General features: G+C 39.4%; 1 protein-coding gene and 1 long non-coding RNA gene across 9 annotated transcripts in view; one reads left to right on the top strand and one right to left on the bottom strand.

The window, feature by feature from the left end:
* sorcs1 (sortilin-related VPS10 domain containing receptor 1) overlaps positions 1–21,088 on the top strand; it is a 224,627-nt gene that overhangs the window by 122,989 nt on the left and 80,550 nt on the right. For 7 of the 8 annotated variants that reach the window (XR_013797964.1, XR_013797965.1, XR_013797966.1 and 4 more), the window contains exon 2: positions 20,227–20,294. Coding sequence is in view for 5 of the 8 variants with exons in the window: in XM_079615285.1 (XP_079471411.1) it covers positions 20,227–20,294 (68 nt within the window). In the remaining 3 variants the exon portion in view is untranslated. Of the gene's footprint in view, positions 1–19,531; positions 19,639–20,226; positions 20,295–21,088 lie in introns of those variants that run through there. The other variant, XM_079615288.1, reaches the window with a different exon arrangement.
* The window catches only part of LOC307000055, a 28,083-nt gene continuing 23,917 nt past the window's right edge, over positions 16,923–21,088 (bottom strand). The window contains exon 4 of the long non-coding RNA XR_013797968.1: positions 16,923–17,007. This is a non-coding gene — a long non-coding RNA (uncharacterized lncRNA). The remainder of the gene's footprint in view (positions 17,008–21,088) is intronic.

The raw sequence follows: 21,088 nt of genomic DNA, 5'->3' as shown, positions 1-21,088 counted from the left end.
TAAGTTGAATTACTGAAATAAATGAACTTTTGCACAATATTCTAATTTTTCGAGTTTCACCTGTATATATACCCATAGCAGATCTATACAGGTGGAGCTGGGGAAGGTGGAGGGTTTTAAATGAACTGTAGTGAATGGTAACCAGCCAGTTAAATGTTGAGGGGCAAGCTCATTGGCTGCAGATCCAACATGAACCAATCAGCTTGCGGCAGGTAGTTAACGCTGTAAGCTTGCGTTACGGCTGCGCCATAGAGTTTCATGACAGAACTAGGCATTTTTTCTATTAATACACATTCATTTGTCAATGTATGCTGCAAACAAAATGCTGCAAACTTTGTTTTCGTATATATTCTCACAACTTGATTTACAAATCTTATTCTGTGTTTATACATTTTTTGTCTGGCATTTATTTACTATTCCGGATCCTCACCTCTGAGGCTCCGAGCAAGGGTGTGAAAAGTGTAAGTCCTTGAAATACTTCCACCAGTGTTATTCAGACTTCTGTGAAGTTTGTGTTTCATATTTTATTGAAAACTCTACTATTGGAATTTATAATCATTACAACTATTGGACTTTCAAGAAATTATAAATGATTCTGACGTTGATTTTTTTTTAATCATTCCAGACATCCTGACTCCTTTATAACAGTTGCATCTATAAAGCCAAGCGCACACCACAACACTGAAACTCATCAGTCTTCCATGTTTTAAGTCAAAACTGCTCTAGCTTTTTTTTTCCCTCTGTTTTCCTCAGAACTGTTTGTTGACAAAGCCAGAGAATGAATAGTCAGAGAGCCAAAAAGAGTGCAAGACGAGGGACCAAGAGAGAGAGAGAGAGAGGATGCATTATTATGTGTGATTATTATAAAGTTTGCCCCAACATGACACAAAACAAGAAACTGTGAGTCTTCAAATGTGTTGCAAGCTTGTGCAGTTGATCTTGTTTATTCGGCTTGTTAGTAACAACATTTGCAGTCGTGCAGCCTAAAAATGGTGCACTTTATTTAAGTAGGGCAACATCAGAAGTTTAGGTTCGGTAACAGATAGTGTGGAAGTACCTTTACGTAAGTGCCATCGTGTCTGGCATCATCGGTCGAGAGAGAGAGAGAGAGAGAGAGAGAGAGAGGCCATGAATTCCATTTCAATAATTGTGTCAAGTGTTATCTCGCTCTTATGGCAACTTGCTAAACAATGATTTATCACTCGAATAAGCACAGTTTTCACTCACATCATTCATTTTGGCCTCCGGCCTGTCAAATACAAGGATGTTCACATGCGCTTCACAAACGCTGAGATGTACTCGCATAAACACGTATACAGACATCTCTGTCTGCTTTTTGTTCTTCTTCTCTCTTATGCAAACTCATCCACAGTGAGAAACAATACATTTTTTTTTTTTGCATTTCCATAATGATTATCATCATCTTAAACCCCTGCTGTGAAAATATGCCGCTTATCAAGCTACCTATATTAAAGCAATCAAACCACGGGAGCTGTATTAAACTCTGCTGATTTAAATATTATTTTTGATTATACGTGATCATATTTTAATCAAGAAATCACATTTGAATATAAATACATACAGTGTAGTGGGGTCCTAAAGTCTGAGATCCACTGGAAATGCGTTTGTTTGTTTGTAAACCTGGAAGTAAATGGAAAGTTTTAGGATGCATTTAAAAGTTTTGATGTAAAGGTCGGATTTCTTGAAAACTGCGAAAATGATTTTCTTACTTGGTATTTATGAATTGTTTTCCAGTACAAATATCTGAACGTTCGCAAGTCAAGAGACATTCACCCGAGAAGCAAAATGTTTTAAGATATTACGCCTTGTATGAGGAAAAATGTGAGATTATTACGTGGGTTTATGTTTAAAACAAGAAAAAATATCTGTCAGTGAGGTATGAAAAATAATCTTGTTTTCCTTTTGAATTATGTTTATTTTTCTTACCTCACTGGCATATTTTTTGCTTATTATTTTAAGCTTAAACTTTTGATGTTTTTTTCAGAAAACACAACTTAATTATCCTATGAGTAAATTTAAGAGTTTTAAAGGTGACTCAACACTCACTTGGGTTGCCAGATTGAGGACGCACACACAGGAGCTAGCGCGATTGACAATGGAAGGCAACAACACTTGTATGGTGATTTATTCACAATTTAATGCCTCTGGTCATAGAACTTTTTAGATAGATTCTGAGGCTTTTTAGGTCTAATAGAGTCTGCAATTGTTTGCTGGCTTCCGTTGCTTCATTTCAAAGTAGAATAACTGGCTGTAGCATTTTTTTTTTTTTTTTAAGAAACTAGCATGTTTCCTAAATCTTTGTAAAAATATTATTTTTATTATTTAGTACGGTCAAAAAAAATTAATGAATGAATGAATGACTGAATGAATGCCTGACTGATTGACTGACTGAATGAATGCCTGACTGAATGAATGAATGAATGAATGAATGCCTGTATGTATGACTGACTGAATGAATGAATGAATGCCTGTATGTATGACTGACTGACTGAATGAATGAATGCCTGTATGTATGACTGACTGAATGAATGAATGAATGAATGCCTGTATGTATGACTGACTGAATGAATGAATGAATGAATGAATGCCTGTATGTATGACTGACTGAATGAATGAATGAATGCCTGTATGTATGACTGACTGAATGAATGAATGAATGCCTGTATGTATGTATGACTGACTGAATGAATGAATGAATGCCAGAATGACTGAATGAACGCATAACTGACTGAATGAATGGCTAAATGAATGAATGAATGACTGACTGACTGACTGAATGAATGCCAGAATGACTGAATGAACGCATAACTGACTGAATGAATGACTAAATGAATGAATGAATGACTGACTGACTGACTGACTGAATGGATGTGTGTGTGACTTGTCACAGGGTGATGTGATGCGACTGGTGCAGCAGTTCTGAGAGCAGCTGCATGCAAGTCTCTTTTTGCTATTTGCTAACCACTTGTTCTCAGTCTGCTGCCGCTGGCTAGCCTTATGGTGAACAGGGAAGCAACCTATAAGTCTCCCCTGCCAGTATATAGCCTCTCCATTGCCAAGACTCCCACCAGGCCTCCTCGTGGCCACACATGGTAACTGGATGCTTTGCGGCTCCAGGCTAACTTTGGTGGGGGATCTCGGAGTTGCAGTGGTCCCCAGAGGTCTTTATGGCCAGCCACTGCCCTGCTGCCTTGCAGGTTACTCTACTGAGATAAAGGCTACGGGAGCACACCCTGAGAGATAAAGCATGTGATGGAGGCACACATTAGGCGGTCTACTGACAGTCTGAAGTTCCAGCAGCCTCCTGCAACCATATTGTGGATCTGGTCGTCTTGGATTACCCTTGCCACCGGGATATCCCACACTATGGTGAAGATAGTGTTACTGGGGTCTGCGCACCCCCTATGGCACTTTAAAAACTTTCCTTTTGCGCAGGTCTCCACCTCTGACCATGGTGTGCAATACTCTGATCTCATATTCGGTTGAAGTCTGACGGCGATGGGGTATCTGGTGACGGGAGCAGGGAAGAATGGCCTGGAAGCTTCTAGCTAGAACCCTACACGGCAGCGGCACGGGGTATATGGTCGCTAGCAGCCTGGATTGAGTGGATGCTGCTTTCGGCAGCCCCCTGTGCGACTGAGCAGCCCTATTTAGGGGCCACACTGCTCACCCTATTTGGGAAGGGCCTAGAAAAGGTGGCCTAAAAAATTGCCCACTCTACAACCTCCTGGGTAGGTTACCGCGCCTACCGGGAATTCTATCTTGCGGTCGAAATAAGAAAATGATTTATTTTAAATTGGCAACATGGAATGTCAGGACTCTCCGGGATAATGAAAGTAACAGACCTCATAGGAGGACAGCACTGATTTCTGAGGAACTGAAGCGCTATAATGTGGACATCGCTGCTCTTAGTGAGACAAGGCTCCTGGGTGAAGGCTCGCTGAAAGAAGAGGGAGGAGGATATACCTTCTTCTGGAGAGGCTACCCCCCTGGTAGCAAGCATCAGCACGGTGTGGGAATGGCAATCAAGAACAGTCTCCTACCCAGGCTCACTGAAACTCCTACTGGAGTAAGTGAGAGGTTGATGACCCTCCGAATCCCCCTAGCAAAGGCACGTTATGCTACTCTGCTAAGTGCATACGCGCCCACTTTACCATCAGATGACAGTGTGAAGGATGGATTCTATCAGTTACTAGATGACACCCTTCAACGTATCCCTAGGAATGATAAGGTATTCCTTCTGGGAGATTTCAATGCTAGGGTGGGAAGAAATAACGATTTATGGAGTGGAGTAATGGGAAGACACGGTGTTGGGCAGGTGAACGCAAGTGGTCTGAGGCTACTAACACTCTGCGCAGAGCATGACCTCACTATTACAAACACATTGTTTCAGCAGAAAACCAAATATAAAACATCTTGGATGCATCCACGATCTAAACATTGGCACCTGATTGACTATGTCATAGCAAGACGTGCTGACATTAGTGATGTTCTGTTGACCCGGGCCATGAGAGGTGCAGAGTGCTGGACGGATCACCGCTTGATTATTACCAAGCTCCACATCAAAGTGCGCCCCCCACAGCGTCTCAGGAAATCCACCAAAAAGAAACTGAATTGTGCTATACTAAAGTCGGCCTCACCAAGGGATATGTTCCGCCGTTCTGTAGGTATTAGGTCATCAGAGTGTGAGGCCATTCTGCATTCTGATTACACCATGGATCAGAAATGGGCATCCATAGCCTCAATGCTATACGAAACTGCAGTTGACTCCATAGGCTATAAAACCAGAAAACACCAGGACTGGTTTGATGAGAACTCTGATACCATCAGGTCCATGCTGGAAAATAAGCGTAGAGCATACAGGGCTACTATCAACTGCCCTGCATCCACCATCCTTCGGCAGAAGTGGCAAACAGCACGCAAGGAGGCACAGACGACTTTACGTACCCTACAGAATTCATGGTGGTCGAACAAGGCCCAAGAAATCCAATCATATGCTGATAGAAATGATATGTATAACTTCTACAACTCCTTAAAAACCATATATGGTCCTAGGAAGTGTTCTATCACACCTTTAAAAGCAGCAGATGGACTCACAACTTTAAAAGACAGGAAACAGATCTTGGCAAGGTGGGCTGAATATTTTGAAGTTCTCCTTAACAACCAGTCACCAATTGATTATTCCATCCTGGAGGAGCTACCAAATCGACCACCTATCCAAGCCCTTGACTATCTTCCAACATTTTCAGAGGTGCTAGCAGCGATCAACTCCCTCAAAAATAATAAATCGTCTGGCAATGACGGCATCCCAGCAGAGCTCCTTAAACAGGGTGGCTACCTGAGTACCAGGATGATTCATCAATACATCCTGCAGGTCTGGGAACAGGAGTGTGTCCCTCAACAATGGAGGGATGCAAACATTGTCACTTTATATAAAAACAAGGGTGACAAATCTATTTGTAGCAACAGTCGAGGTATATCGCTGCTGGCTGTCGCAGGGAAGGTCCTGGCAAAAATTATGCTATATAGGCTGGTGGAAAACCTAACTGAACATGTGTTGCCAGAATCCCAGTGTGGTTTCAGGAAGAATCGGAGTACTGTGGACATGATTTTCACAGTAAGACAGCTTCAAGAAAAATGCCGTGAACAACATCAGGACCTCTTCATGGCATTTGTCGATCTCTCCAAGGCATTCGATACTGTGAATCGAGAGCTGCTCTGGGACATCTTAACAAAATTTGGCTGTCCAAAAAAGTTTTGTAACATCCTGTCCCAGTTCCATGAAGGGATGGTAGGTCGTGTGACCGAAGGTGGTCAGGAGTCAGAGCCTTCTAAAGTATGCACTGGGGTAAGACAAGGGTGTGTGCTGGCACCTGTACTTTTTAACATCTACCTTCTATGTGTCACAAAGCTTCTGCGTGATAAGCTTGAAAGCAGTAATGGGATCACTGTTGACTTCAGGCTGGATGGAAACCTCTTCAATATTCGAAGGTTCCAGGCCATCACCAAGATCTCAGCGATGCAGGTCCTTGAGTTGCAGTATGCTGACGACTGCGTGCTCGTAGCACATACCCCAGAAGACCTGCAAATTATCCTTGCTGCTGCTGTGAAGACCTATAGCAGATTCGGCTTGTCAGTTAATACCACCAAAACTGAAGTGATATGCCAATGGAGGCACAGCCCTACACCTACTATGCCTGCTTTCACCATAGAACAACAACCACTTACAGTAGTGCCATCCTTTAAGTATCTAGGCAGCATTGTATCAGAAGATTGCAATCTCGACTATGAAATAAAAAATCGGATAAGGCAAGCCTCTGCAGCCTTTGGCAAACTTCGACGTAAGGTCTTTCAAAATAAGCACCTTCAATTGTGCACCAAAGTTACCATCTATAAAGCTGTTTGCATCACCACTCTTCTTTACAGCTGTGAAGCCTGGGTCATATACAGTCATCACTTAAGGTTGCTGGAGCGTTTCCATATAAGGTGCTTGCAGCGAATCCTGGGAATCACATGCTATGACCATGTACCACATTCGGAAGTGCTTGCTAGAACAAACTGCAAGAGTATGGAGGCAACAGTCACTGAACATCAACTACGCTGGCTTGGGCATGTTATCAGGCTGCCTCAAGATCGCCTTCCACGACAAATCCTTTATGGTCAGCTCCATCAGGGCCGCCGTTCTGCAGGGGGGCAGAAAAAGCGGTACAAGGACCAACTAAAAACATCACTAAGAAAGTGTCAAATTAATCCATCACGCCTGGAAGAATTGGCAGCAAACCGAACCACCTGGAAGCAGCTCTGCCACACAGGAGTAGAGCAGCTGGAATCTGAGAGAAATATAAGGAAACATCAAAAAAGACTACGGAGACATACAACCATGCCTGCCCCTACAAACTCGGACTTTACATGTTCAATATGTCATAAAATTTGTGGATCAAGGATTGGACTCTACAGTCATGAAAGAGTACACCGCAAATGAGGTGGAATGTCATCATCGGATACGATGGACTACCAAAAGAGAGAAGAGTGAATGACTGACTGACTGACTGACTGACTGACTGACTGACTGACTGACTGACTGACTGAATGGATGAATGACTGACTGACTGACTGACTGAATGGATGAATGAATGAGTGAATGACTGACTGACTGACTGACTGCATGGATGAATGAATAAATGACTGACTGACTGACTGACTGACTGAATGAATGAATGGAGGAATGAATGAATGAGTGAATGATTGAATGAGTGAATGACTGACTGACTGAATGGATAAATGTATGAATGAATGAATGAATGAGTGAATGACTGACTGAATAGATGAATGAATGAATGAATGAATGAATAAATGACTGACTGACTGACTGACTGACTGACTGACTGACTGACTGACTGAACGAATGAATGAATGAGTGACTGACTGAATGAATGGATGAATGAATGAATGAGTGAATGAATGACTGACTGACTGAATGAATGGATGAATGAATGAGTGACTGACTGACTGACTGACTGAATGGATGAATGAATAAATGACTGACTGACTGACTGAATGAATGGAGGAATGAATGAATGAGTGAATGATTGAATGAGTGAATGACTGACTGACTGAATGGATGAATGAATTAATGAATGAATGAATGAATGAGTGAATGACTGACTGACTGACTGAATGAATAAATGACTGACTGACTGACTGACTAAATGAATGAACGAATGAATGAATGAGTGACTGACTGACTGAATGAATGAATTAATGGATGAATGAATGAATGAGTGAATGACTGACTGAATGAATGAATGAATGGATGAATGAATGAATGACTGACTGACTGACTGAGTGAATGACTGACTGACTGACTGAATGAATGAGTGAGTGAGTGACTGACTGACTGACTGACTGACTGACTGACTGAATGGATGAATGAATGAGTGAATGACTGACCGACTGACTGACTGACTGGATGAATGAATGAATAAATGACTGACTGACTGAATGAATGGATGAATGAATTGATTAATTAATTAATGACAGACAGCACTTTAAATATATTTTTTCTGGAAAACAAAAAAGAACAAAAAGAAAATCTTTTTTGGCAGTACAGATGCTCTTTTTAACCTTCTTGAACTGTATAATTTACTTTCCTGATAGTGGTTTTATTGTGTTCATAATTCACTAAAAGATTATAATTTGTGATATTTTTAAACTAGATGAAGAAGAAAACACTGCTAGAGAAACAGGGAGGAGGATAAGTGGAAACGCCAGTGGTTTTCTGGACTTTCTCAAGAAGCATCTGTCTGTGTCAAGTGTCTCTCTCTCTTGTCAATCCGTGTAAAGAGCGTCAGCGTGTTCCATCATGTCATCCGTAAGAAGAGGCAGCGCTTTGCGCTCAAAATTGCTCATCAAGGCCCTTGTTTAAAACTATTCTCATGTCTGAGAGGGATATTGATTTATGCATAGTGTCCTGCAACAGAACGCAGGGTGAAGTGCAAAGGGAAAAATCAGTATTCCGCGAAGACTCAAGAGAAGCTGACTGCACTTTTGGGAATGAACATTTTATGCTCATGGTTAGGATTTATCTTCCGGAACTGGTCCCAGATTTCTACATAATGTTTCCCATAATGTCACTAAAAGTGTGCCATTTGTTATTTAATTATGGAGCTGAAAGCAACATGGGTGTTTGTTAAAAAGGTATCATGGGAAAAAAAAAGTTATTGGGCTTTTCTGAAAGACGAAATGGAAGTATAACAAGGTTATAATGCTCTTGGGAAACAAGTCGCAACGGTAAAGTAACTATTCATTTTTAGCTTCTATCAGGAAATTAGGAGCTGGTTAGGGTTTAATAAAAGAAAAAAGACTTTCTTTTCTGGCAGATATGACATTTTAGTCAAACAATTGAAAAGGGGGGAAAGAGCAGTTGAAAACAAACAAACACACTATGGAAGAAAAAGAAAGCTTCATAAGGGTAAAAATAGAAATAAATAATTAGAAAAAACATTTTGCTTTTCGTTCCAGTAAAAGTATCTTGACAGAAGTGAACGAAAAACATGATTTTCAGAGAATAAGTTTGGGGTCAGTAAGCTTTTTTTGAGTTTTCTGATTTGAAGGAAGTCTCTTTTGCTTATTACTAAGGCTGCATTTATTTGATCAAAAATGCAGTAAAACTGTAATATTGTGAAATATTAATTCCTATTAAAATAACAGGTTCATATTTAAATATATTTAAAAATGTAATTTATACATGTAATGCAAAGCTGAATTTTCAGCATCATTACTCCAGTCTAGTGTCACTGTCACATGATTCAGAAATCATTCTGATATGATGATTTGATGCTCAAGAAACATTTCTGATTATTAGCAATGTTGAAAACAGTGCTGCTTCATACTTTTGTGGAAACTGAGATGCATTTGACCAATAAAATGTTCAAAAGAACAGCATTTACTTGAAATCGAAAACTTGTGTAACGTTATGAAGGTCACTTTTGATCAATTTTATTTAATGCATGTTTATTTTTCTCTTCTTGTTAGCAAATAGATAGAAAAAAAACACTTCTATATCAAAGTTGTTCTTGTTTATAGGATGTATAGATAGTTAAACTGAAAAATAAAACTGTAAAAAAAATCTTTTTTTTTGTTGTAAGTAAAAGTAAAACAAAGATTATTGAAGTACGGAAGATTATTGAGTATTTGAAATACTCAAATATTGAAGTATTGGAATACGCAAATTCAAAATGTCATGTTTATTTCAATGTTTCTTTTTATTTCTTGCTTTACTAGCAATTTCTGAGTGAAAATTGTTTCCACACCATTTTTGTGTACGTGTGAAACTCGTATATTTTGTTCAGCAAGCCTTTTATGAGATACTGACATCTCTCTTTGGCATCTCAAAGTGCCAGCCCTGGAAAAAGGCATTCAGACTTTGCTGGACGTAATTAATCTGTTACGATGGCGCTCTTCATAATTCATCACAACTTGTGAGTCACACTGCCATACACAAAGGCATTAGCTAATGATTTGGCCAGGCCTGTATTTTCATCTTGGGTTGCGGTTTTGGGCCGAGGGCCGGGTTTCAGAGCGGGTATGTTGATGTTAGCTCAGGTCATGAGGGCTTTCAGGTTTAAAGTGAGAGCTGCATGCACAGCTCTTTGATTGTGTTTATATGCACAACAATATTCAGATTAATGAAGATTTGATTATGCGTGCGTTGTGTAATTGTGCTAATTGGATTAAGCCAATATTCTGGTTTCTAAATACTGTGATTGACACAAATCTGGAATTAATAACATGCTGTATATATATAGTAGTAAGTAAAAGAAAGATTATTGAAGTACGGAAATACTATTTCAGGCTATATACATATATAATATTAGAGTATTATTATTATTTTTTTTTGAGAGCAATCATCCCTGGGAGATAAAAAATATCTCAATTTAATCAATATAACATAATAAACGCAGACACCTTTGCTTTATTTATTCTCATGCTCCACCACTAATTACTGGACAGTTTTCTGTCAAAAAATTACAAGGGTGTCTTGTTAACATCGGATTGTAAAATTTTTACATCTCGCTGATGTGTATGTTGTCATTTGCATATGCTGTCATCTGTTGACTACACGCTAATAAAGACAAACTCGCTGTCTGACAATATGACAACTGTCTGCTTAAAAACTCTAAGACACTCTTTGTCACTTCGAAAAACAGAACATGGATGAAAAAAAAAGTGAAAGCAACAAGCGTGTACCGGGAGCTTAATTTAGCATGAACGATGTGTTTTTATCTGCTAATGATATATGCGCAGGTTTTATGTTGAGGAAGTCGATGGCGGTTTCCTTTTTGAATGTACATAAAGCAGCAACCCTGTGTTTTTATCTCCTCACAGTTTGTGTCTTTGAATTGTCTGTAGACTGTAAAGTGAGATAGAGCACACTTGACAAGTTATGTGGGAAGATTAAATCTTTTCCCTTCAGTTTTTGACATGGAATTTCAGTGGTGATAAAGAAATAGAATTTTGGTACTAATTACTTATATAGCAAAAATAGAAAGCAGAACTCTTTTCAGATTGTTTTGATGAATAGAAAGTTATACGTGGCTAATCACAGCATAAATAATACATAAAATCCATCAACCATAAAATAATAGTTGAATAATAATCAGTTGATCAATAACTGATCAATGCCTGTTATAGGACTCCACCTTGTTTCTTCGAAAGGAGTGGCAGTGGAATCCATCATGCGTTTCCGCCATGAACAATTTTGCAAATCTTACCCACAATGCATTGCCTTTGAGCATATTTAGCCAATAGCCCTTTCCACCACAATGTTTTCCCAAGCGCTGCTTGGGATTGATTCTACCCGCTACCATCAGACAATGCAACATCTCCCTCTCCTTTTCCCATCACGCTGTTCCTCCAGGTGATTCCCCAGCCAGGGTAACAACATTACACACAAACAGCTCTTACTTATTCGCTGAGTAGAAACACATACTGCACTCATACGGTATATGTATGTTATGCCCTATATATGTGTTGTATACCTTGGCATTAGGAAAATACTTCAATCTGTACAGACAGCTTGTCTTGCAGTCTGTTGGTTGCTGAGTTCAGTATTCTCTGTGTGTTCACTCAGTGACCTCCAGAGCCACAGGAGATTGTGAGCGCTGTTTATTTGTGCCTCTGTATGTGTGAGATTTGCTGTGGAACTTTAGTCCTTGGTTTTTTTAAGCCAAGGACAAGCGCCAGAAAGTGAGAGTAAGAGATCCAAGCTGGCAGCTATGAGTGCAAATAATACACTCGGATGACTAATACAGCATCAATGTTACTCATTCCTAAGCCGTAGAACTTACTTTCTCCTGCGGATCACAAAAGAAGACATTGGACCCCATTGACTTACATTGTATGGACAACAAAAAACACTGACATTTTTTATTTATTTGTGTTTCACAGAGGGGGGGGGGGGGGGGGGGGGTAGAGAGTCGTACAGTTCTGGAATGATGTGATGATTATGAGTAAATGGCAGATTTATAATTTGTAGGTGAACTATAGACCTAGACGACGTCATTCGCCAATTGTCTGCACTTCTCTGAAAACGCCTCTGTTTTCTCTAATTCATGCTCACATATTGTATTTTAATATCATTTAGCTGAATGTCCAATTTAAACCATTCTCATTTGCATGACATTGGAACGAGTATGATATAATAACTAACTACATGTTAACCAAGAGTCCAAAAAGTCGCAAGATTTGTCACTATGCACTTTTTTTTTCTCAAGAGAAAAAGTCGCAAAAAAAAACAGTCTGAAAAGTCAGTCATACTGATGATGTCAGTAGTACAGTGATGTCATACAGTCATACATATACATAATAAAACATAATAAAGTTACTCTAAAATGTATTAATAGCTACTAATTACATCTTCAACAGTGTAATTATTACTGTACTACAGCACTACTGATCAAATAAACAATATACAATCGCATAAATTAATCTTAAGCTGACTAAAGGGAGAAGGTTACATCAAAAACATAAATTTTAACATTAGATGTCAAATTTTGATGTTAAATCTACTATTGTTTTGTACAAATAATAGATACATAATTTATAAATATTCCAATAGTACAGAAATAATACTAAAATAACATTGACACATACTGTATAGATAGACCTATTTATTTACAGATGACACAGTGCGCTACTTTACAGACATCTTTGCTACATACAGTACATGTGGTATCTTTATAGCATGCAATCCATATGTTTATGAAGTGTGAATCTAATGGACTGGCACTGAGTGACGGTGATAGGTTGAATTGGCAAGCTTTGTAATACGACATATGCACACTGCGGTAGGAGTTCATCTGGCAGTAGCAAGGCCACCTACAACACTCCCCATATGTAAGAGACAGAAGGGCTCGCCGTCCTTCGGCTAATGTTTACCGCGCTGCTGTAAAAGACGCTGTCCAGGGATGAGTAATTGACCTTACACACCGACACAACCTAAAGGCAGTCAATACGCCACTGAAAATGATGCATTGTGCATTTGAGATCTGCGAAACAACGGCAATATCAGCTATTTTGAAGTTTCTTCAAAAAACGGACTTTTTCAAACTCAGGCCGTTGGATAAAAAGTCTGATGACGTGTTTACTGGCGTGGGGGCGGGACAACCTGTCACTCACATGAAATCGACCAATTGCAAACCACAACCATTCAATCAATTCCCCAAGGACAAAATCAAGTCCCGCCCTACTATTTTATACTAGAAAGAGACTATCGCAGCTTCTGTTCCATGCCCACTTTAAAGGTTGCTCTCAAGCACATCTGAGCCGAATCCTTCAAAGCACAGTGGGTTGTGGGCAATCTAACTGTTGTGTGAACGGATCCACATTCCCAAAATCTACCAAAAATCCACCCAGGGAATTTTGGCATAGCGTTTTCAACAAAAAAACAGCAAGCGCAAACTATGCAAAAGCAGCAGCCCTTCCGGCAAGTGGACTATATTTTAGGGAATAGTGAATGAGTGTATAGGTGGGCCAGTCTGGAACACAGCCTATGGCACATAAGACAGGAAGTGTAACAAATGTCCAAAGACAAACGTGACAGATATGATGGACTTACAGGAGGCGAAGAGAGAGAGAGAGAGAGAGAGACAGAGAGAGAGACAGAGAGAGAGAGAGAGAGAGAGAGAGAGAGAGAGAGAGAGAGAGAGAGAGAGAGAGAGAGAGAGAGAGAGAGAGAGAGAGAGAGAGAGAGAGAGAGAGAGAGAGAGAGAGAGAGAGAGAGAGAGAGAGAGAGAGAGAGGGAGGATCGGGAAAGGTCCATGAGCCAGAACTTGAACTTGGGTCGCCCAAAGCGCAACTGCACTTCATAAACTTGTCAGAATTAAGGAAAATGTCCACAAATCCATACACAACAGCGAGCACGTCTAAGAAGTTGTATCCTACGTATTTTCAGTTTTTGTGTGTTTTTATTGGTCAAGTCTACTGAGACACTTGGAGTGCTTGATCTACAGCCTGCAGAATGGACATGGACTGCCGAGAGTCAATTCAAAGGATTTTTTTTACCAGCAAGTCAATTCACATAGGACTACTTTCACCTGTGGGTATTTTTTTCAGGGCATTTTATAATAGGTAAAAGACAGTGTAATTCTTCTCTGGAAAAAAAGTCTAAGAATAATCACTGACATGGCCAGTTCGGACAGGATTAAAATCACAGAGGATGTAAAACTAATCCCGTCTGAATAGGCCTGTAGATTGTTTTTTTACAGTATAGTTAATAGGCTTTCTTCCCTCCAAACATTACTCAGTTGTAGCCAAGGGCTGTGACTGTTATAAATTGGGTGTATAGAGACAGTACTTCGAGTTTTGTGCAGGAAAATAAACTAGAACAAATTTGACTTGGACAATTTAGTACTGGCAATGCTAAGCTATGGCCGCATGTCACTATTTGTTAAGATAGTGAATATTATGGCCTTATAGGTTTCACAGCCCTCTCCCACATGTGAAATTGTTTCCGAATTGCTTTTGGTGTCCGAGGCTAGGATAGCTTGGTTTGACAACACCTGTGTGAGCCTAACACATTATTTTTCAGTTGGAATGATCTTCTCCTATCTAATACAAGAGCATGGTCCAATACCATCCATCCAAAACACAAGCCATTTGGAGAGTTCAGCCTGTGAAACTATGTTTAACTGGTTTTTGTTTCACTGCTGTACAAAACAAACATGCTCGATATCAAACGCAGTGGATGTATTTGACCATTACGGAGCATTTTTGCATGAAATATCCTTTTAAACGTTCTTCTATAACAGGAATCCAATACCGTTCGATGCTTCTTTTATGTACCGTATTGATAAAAAAAAGACTTTCAACTAGTTTACACCTTTCAAAGCCGTACTTGAGTGTTATTTCAACTAATTATGTTCCTGTGTTGTTTTGTCTTATGCATATTATTCAGCGTACTTGAACTTAAGAAAATACTAAATAAGGTGCTCAGAACAGCACTGTAGTGAAGTGTCTAATAAGTCTGTTCAGAATGCACAGAGAATCAAGCCTTTGTAAATGAGGGAAGCTTAATCAGAATAAGCTCAACATGTAAACAGCTTATACTCATTACTCGCAGAAACATGCATCAGCAGTATTACAGTCATTTTTCCAGCTTTAATGGCTGTGTTGTATTATATTAGGAGTGCAAAATTAACCAGCAGAATCTCCTTGCTTATTTTACTGAATTACAAGTTATACATTTGTTAAAATATGTATTGTTGTTTAATATTAGAACATATTGTAATGCAAACAAATACAAAATACGCAAAGTCTGCTTTTAAAAGGCACTATATCCTAGAATGTTTGTGAGGTTAAAGCTTTATTATTTTATTTTATTGTATTGTATCACAGATCACTTAAAAGTAATCACACCCGTTTCTGTGACAGACACTAATTAGAGCCAGGAGAGCGGCCCACACCTTTTAGCCAATCAGAAATGCCCTCTATCTGTCAGTCATTTTATGCATTCAGGAATGCATGGCATCCCATTGGTTAACAGTTTTTGAAGGGTGGGATTTTGGAGGTACGGCATGTGATCAGGTTTGCCAAGTCTGCGGTTTTCCCACGGAATTGACCGTTCGCAAAGTCCCGCCTCCTTAATTACTGTCGCTACGTCCGACAAGCTAAGCCGCTCTCACGCCACACCAAGTTCTCACGCAGTGAAAAATACATCACGGAGCAGAGAGGAGACTAACAACACGCTGACAGACAGGACAGAGCAGGTTACTTTTCGGTTACTTTTGTAATTAAACATTAAACAAAGTCTCACCTTTCAAATTTGGTCATTTTTTAAAATAAATTCAAACAATAAATACCATTTTGTGGCTCTTTAATGTGTCGTGACAGATCGCTGTAGTCATCAGTTAAAGCTGCTCGTGAACCGATCATCTCTTCTAGTTAATTTATAGCATCAAATAAACATGAATGAACATAAGAAGGAATGTTGTTTTAACCGTGGAAAGTCGTCAGTACACACAGTTTTTCAAGTTCAAATCCTCCCATGTTAATCTACTAACTCTCCTGACTGCTTTGACCGGACAAAATGGCGGATGGCGAAGTATGATTGGTCAGATCACCTGTCAATCAAGCTCCCTGCGAAGGGTCAATTGGGCTCCTTTTGATACAACTTTACCAGATGATGAGTTTTGTGAGGAAGGGCATTGGCAGGAAGCTCCTTTATGAAAACAGACTGTATTTATGATTGGCATATAGTGACTGTAAATTATGTATTTGAGTGGCATACATTTTTGATGTTTGGGATAGGAACATTGGGATAGATTGGCATATAGGCGAGTTTTGTTACTCAGACCTGGCAATCTTGCATGTGATTGAAGTCAGCAAAATGGCTGACATCCCTTATAGCACTAGTGGCATGAGGACTTTACAACCCTGCAGGGCAGTGAGATCAGTCCGCTACTTTATAATCTGATAATTAATGGTGTATTTGATGAGGTGAAATCAGATGTAGGAAAGGAAGAGAGGTTGTAATCTTAAATTCAGCAATATAGGAAACAGAGTTTAGAGTGTCTTGTGCCTGAGTTATGGGGATGTGAGCAGAAAACGGAGGAGCTGAAGCTTAATACCAGATCTCTAATAATTTGAGGACCTAAATAAACTGCAATAGTCAGGCTATACATTATATTTAAAGTACTGTAGGTGGCGGTCATGATTTAAGGAATGAACAACCATCAACAAGAAGAAGATTATACAACAGTTTTTTTTTTAAATAAACAGTGCCACTGATTTTCAATTGGATTAATCTTCCACTGTGTCACTGGGTATGCATATTTTTCTTCTTAACCTCTCCATTTTAAATTACCTTATTGTTTGAGATCACTGTCCCAGTAAGATGATCCAGCAGACTGAAGCAGGTCCTCTTGCAGTGTTTCCCTGTATATTGCACTATCCATTGTTCCTTTTTTCCTTTTAACAGCATGCACACTGTTGATGAGAAAAGCACACAGCATGATGCTATCGCCGGCGTAATTCACTGAAGGAATAGAGTTCTTGCACCACTCATACAGTATAAATGTTTTTTTTTTTCTTTCTTTGTTTTTTTTTCTAAAAAGCTATCTCGTTTCCATCTAACCCCAAACCCTTTTCATATATTGAAATTGGGTCACTATTAAAGTGTGTTCCCAAAAGAGTATTTAGACCTTTTGAATACTTAAGTCTAAGTACTTTTTTTCTAATTGTTTTTGAAAAGGTTTTTAACCAACTGGATCGAAAATTATTTTTTAGCGGATGTATGAAGTCATGTGTCCTTCAAGTGGAGTTGGAAATGTATACATGAATGCGGTTCCAAACCTGTATGAGTTTCTTTCTTCTGTTGAGCACAAAAGAAGATTTAAAGGGATAGTTCACTTTGAAATTAAATTTTGGTATGTTTTAGCTTACCTCAAGGGCATCCAACATGTAGGTGTCTTTGTTTCCGCAGTAGTTTTTACCTCTTGTACACAACCACGTCCAAGTGATCTGAGTGTGCGTGCGCTTCCTGGTGTGTCTTACCTACAATCTCTGTTCTGTGTAAACAATGAGTGACGTACACGCACGAGAGATCACTTCCGGCGCTTTCCGGCGCACACGTCACACACCAGGAAGCGTGCGCACCCTCAGATCACTTGGACGTGGTTGTGTACAAGAGGTAAAAACAGTATAAATACTGTTCGTTTTCTCACACAAACCGCTCGTTTCGTGTCTTAGGCCATCCATGTGTACTTACGATGGGGAATTGTTTAATTTGGACTCTGTGCATGCTCTTTTAGGGTGGTGACCATAGACCTGCATTATATGACTGACAGACAAGAACGGTTTGACCTAAAAATATAAAAATTGAAACTACTGCAGAAACAAAGACACCTACATCTTGGATGCCCTTGAGGTAAGCTAAAACATACCAAAATTTAATTTCAAAGTGAACTATCCCTTTAAAGGATATTGGTAACCAGACAGTTGACGGGAGCCATTGACTTACATAGTATTTTTTTCCTACTGTGGAAGTCAATGGCTACTGTCAACGGTTTGTACCAACATTCGTTAAAATATCATCTTTTGAGTTCAACAGAAGAAAGAAACTCATACTGTACATGTCTGGAATAACTTGAGGGTGTGTAAATGATGACAAAATCAAACATTTTGGGTGAACTATGCCTTTAAGTGTCAAAATACTTTTTGCAGCCGCTGTATGCTCTTTTGACAAACTCCAGAAATCTTTTTTGTCTGTCTTCGTATTATACAGAGCTGTTCCCGTGGTTGAGCAGTGCACTGGTGCTTTGCTCCCAGTTACTGAACTGCATGTAAATGTCAGGGCAGCTTTTCAAATAGGCTTCTACAAGAGATCTCGGCAGTTCAGGCTGTTCCCAATATTGCTGAACGAATTGACTATAGCGTTAAAGGTGTTGTCTGGTGGACTAAAGCCTGTTTTACATGGAGACTTGCAGTATTCTTTGAGCTAAAGAAGAATTTCATCGTTCCATTTCTTTCCCAGAGTACCCTTCTGTTTGAATGGTTATTCTCCCTTTTCTCTTTTTGTCACACGTAGAATGCCGTTATGGCTGATTTCATTGTTTTCTTCCTGAAATGATTTGGATGACTGTCCTTGTAAATTAATGACATGCTATGACATCATTTCTAGTACAGATGCTTCAATATTAACATGATATCTTGAATCGTAATGTGCTCTACCCTATGATTGAAGGGCTTTTCAAAGAGTTAATATATTTTTTTCCCACCCTTGTTATTGTAACCAAGTTCTGAGAGAATCGATGAACTCTTCCCCCATAATGATCAGCGTTCCTTCAAAAGGCTTTGAGGTTTATACAGGTATGAATTCACTCTCGGAGCATAAATAGATTGTAAGTTTATGAGTCTACTTTTTTTTTCCGCTCCAGGCATGAATTTCCTTGCTCTCTTTCCCCATCTCTAATTTTCCTGGAGGAATTTGACTGACCTAGTTAGCACAGTCTCGTGCACCTTAAGAATCTTATAAAGGATATTTACAGCGCTGTATTTAGATTCAGCATGATATGATTAAGTAATGAGGAGATGAATTATTAGGGTGTCAAGGAGGAAGCCTGATGCATCATTTAATGGTGTTTTATGCTGAGACGAAGAGCTGCAAGATGCGAGGATTTGTGAATTTTGAGGTTGTTATGGGTTGATTTATTGAGCACTTTATATAATGGGTGATTCAATAATGATTCTGATTCAGATTTGATGAGGACTTTTCTGCTAAGAGTCGATTTTGTCACAATCCCCGTGCTGTGTCTTGTGTTCAGTAATAACTTTTATGTGGAAGTGTATTCTCAGTTCCCATTGTTTCTGTCTTCACTTCCTGTGTTTGTTCCTACCTTGTTTGCCGCCATAGTTACCCTCATTAGTTCCCATGACAACAAATCACCATCACCTGTTCCTCATCAGCCCCTTGTTAACCTGTATATTTAAACCTCTGCTTCAGTTGTTTTTTGTTGGTCATTGCTCCTGTTTGTGTGTTCCTGTTGTTGATCCCCTGCCTTCTGTGTGGATTATTGTCTTGGATTGGATTATCTGTGTTTGTGTTTCTCAAATAAACTGGTGCGTGCATCTGGGTTCTCTCTATCCGCCTCATCCCTGCTCTTATGCATGAAAAATAAAATCCAAAATTCATTTTTTTTTTTTTGATTTAACTGGTAAGTAACGTCCAACCCAGATATATGGGAGTGTATGAAATGTTTTTGAGAAGTTGACATGCTTATGGCATCCTAATACTCTAAAACAACTTTAAACTGCATTTTGCTATTTTTTGTGCACGCAGCTATTATAATCTACAGTCATATTTTATTCATTAATTTGTCACATGGTAGGACCTTTACAATTAAGGCAGACAATTAATTTAAATGGTGACCAGTTACAGGATCTAAGATAGATTTTTGAACATCATGATTCATTAATTTTTGACTTGATATGATATATGAATAATGATCTAGGCAGGTGGAGCTGGGGGAGGTGGAGGGGTTCAGAACCAGACTATTTAAATGTTGAGCAAGCAATCTCATTGGCTCTTACCAGCAAAGGCCAAATAGTGCCATACGGTCATGATGTGATTGCTTGCAGATTGCATGTCAGTCTGCGCTGAACTAGATATGCATTTAACTTTTTACAACTTCTTGTGTTCTTGTACAGGTGGTCCTCATGCTGACCAAACTCTTCGACTTCAATCTGGGAAGTGTCACGGAAAGCTCTTTATGGAGGTAAGAATATGAATGATTATTCAATCTGTGTACATGCTACTGGGGAAATGTATTACAATCATGTTGCATAATATACCTTTGTGACTGTTTGTTTATTTAAGACAGTAGATCAAATCCATGTCCCTGTGGTAGTTCCTCACACATCAGAAAGAAACCGATAAATACAGTGCGGTTTAAAGGTTCTCACAGCATTCCCTGCAATTGCATCTGTTTAAACAGCGTGACAGTACAAACACGTCCGTTGTTGTGACTTTTAAATCAACTCTGTATTAATAGTCTGTTGAAGCTACATTAGCTGATTAATGGTGTCTATATCGTTGATTGTCTCTCCCCTTTTAAGATATGCAGCACACAGCTCATTGATCCGAGTGAACGTAACGTATGTGCATTAGAATAGCATGAATGGATCTGTCGTTGAGGATCTTAAAGGGATAGACACCCTTCATGTTGTTAGATTCATTTCAGTTTTGATTTTGAGCTATTTATCTAACGTCCACTAATCTAACGCTCTACAATCATGAAACAAATGGTAAAACTGGCCTCTGATCACTAGATCTGGCAGCTTCTACCAGCAGCAGATTGGAGTGGAGATGCTCAGCAGACTGTGTGGCCCTTTAGCTTGGAAAGATGGAGCTTCCATCGGAAATGCAGTGGCCAAACACTCTGTATTATAGCAGGACAGGAAAAGGTCCAGCTGAGCTCATAAAACAAGGTCTCTCAGAAAGAAATCTGATATGTTCAGCAATCTCTTACTTCTCAGACAATGCCTTGCTGTTGACCCAGCATTTCAGTAA

Source organism: Phoxinus phoxinus (assembly GCF_949152265.1).
Source record: "Phoxinus phoxinus genome assembly, chromosome: 6".
Taxonomy (NCBI): domain Eukaryota; kingdom Metazoa; phylum Chordata; class Actinopteri; order Cypriniformes; family Leuciscidae; genus Phoxinus; species Phoxinus phoxinus.
The sequence above is the reverse complement of the archived record's forward strand: the minus strand, read 5'-3'. Positions and strand labels throughout refer to the sequence as shown.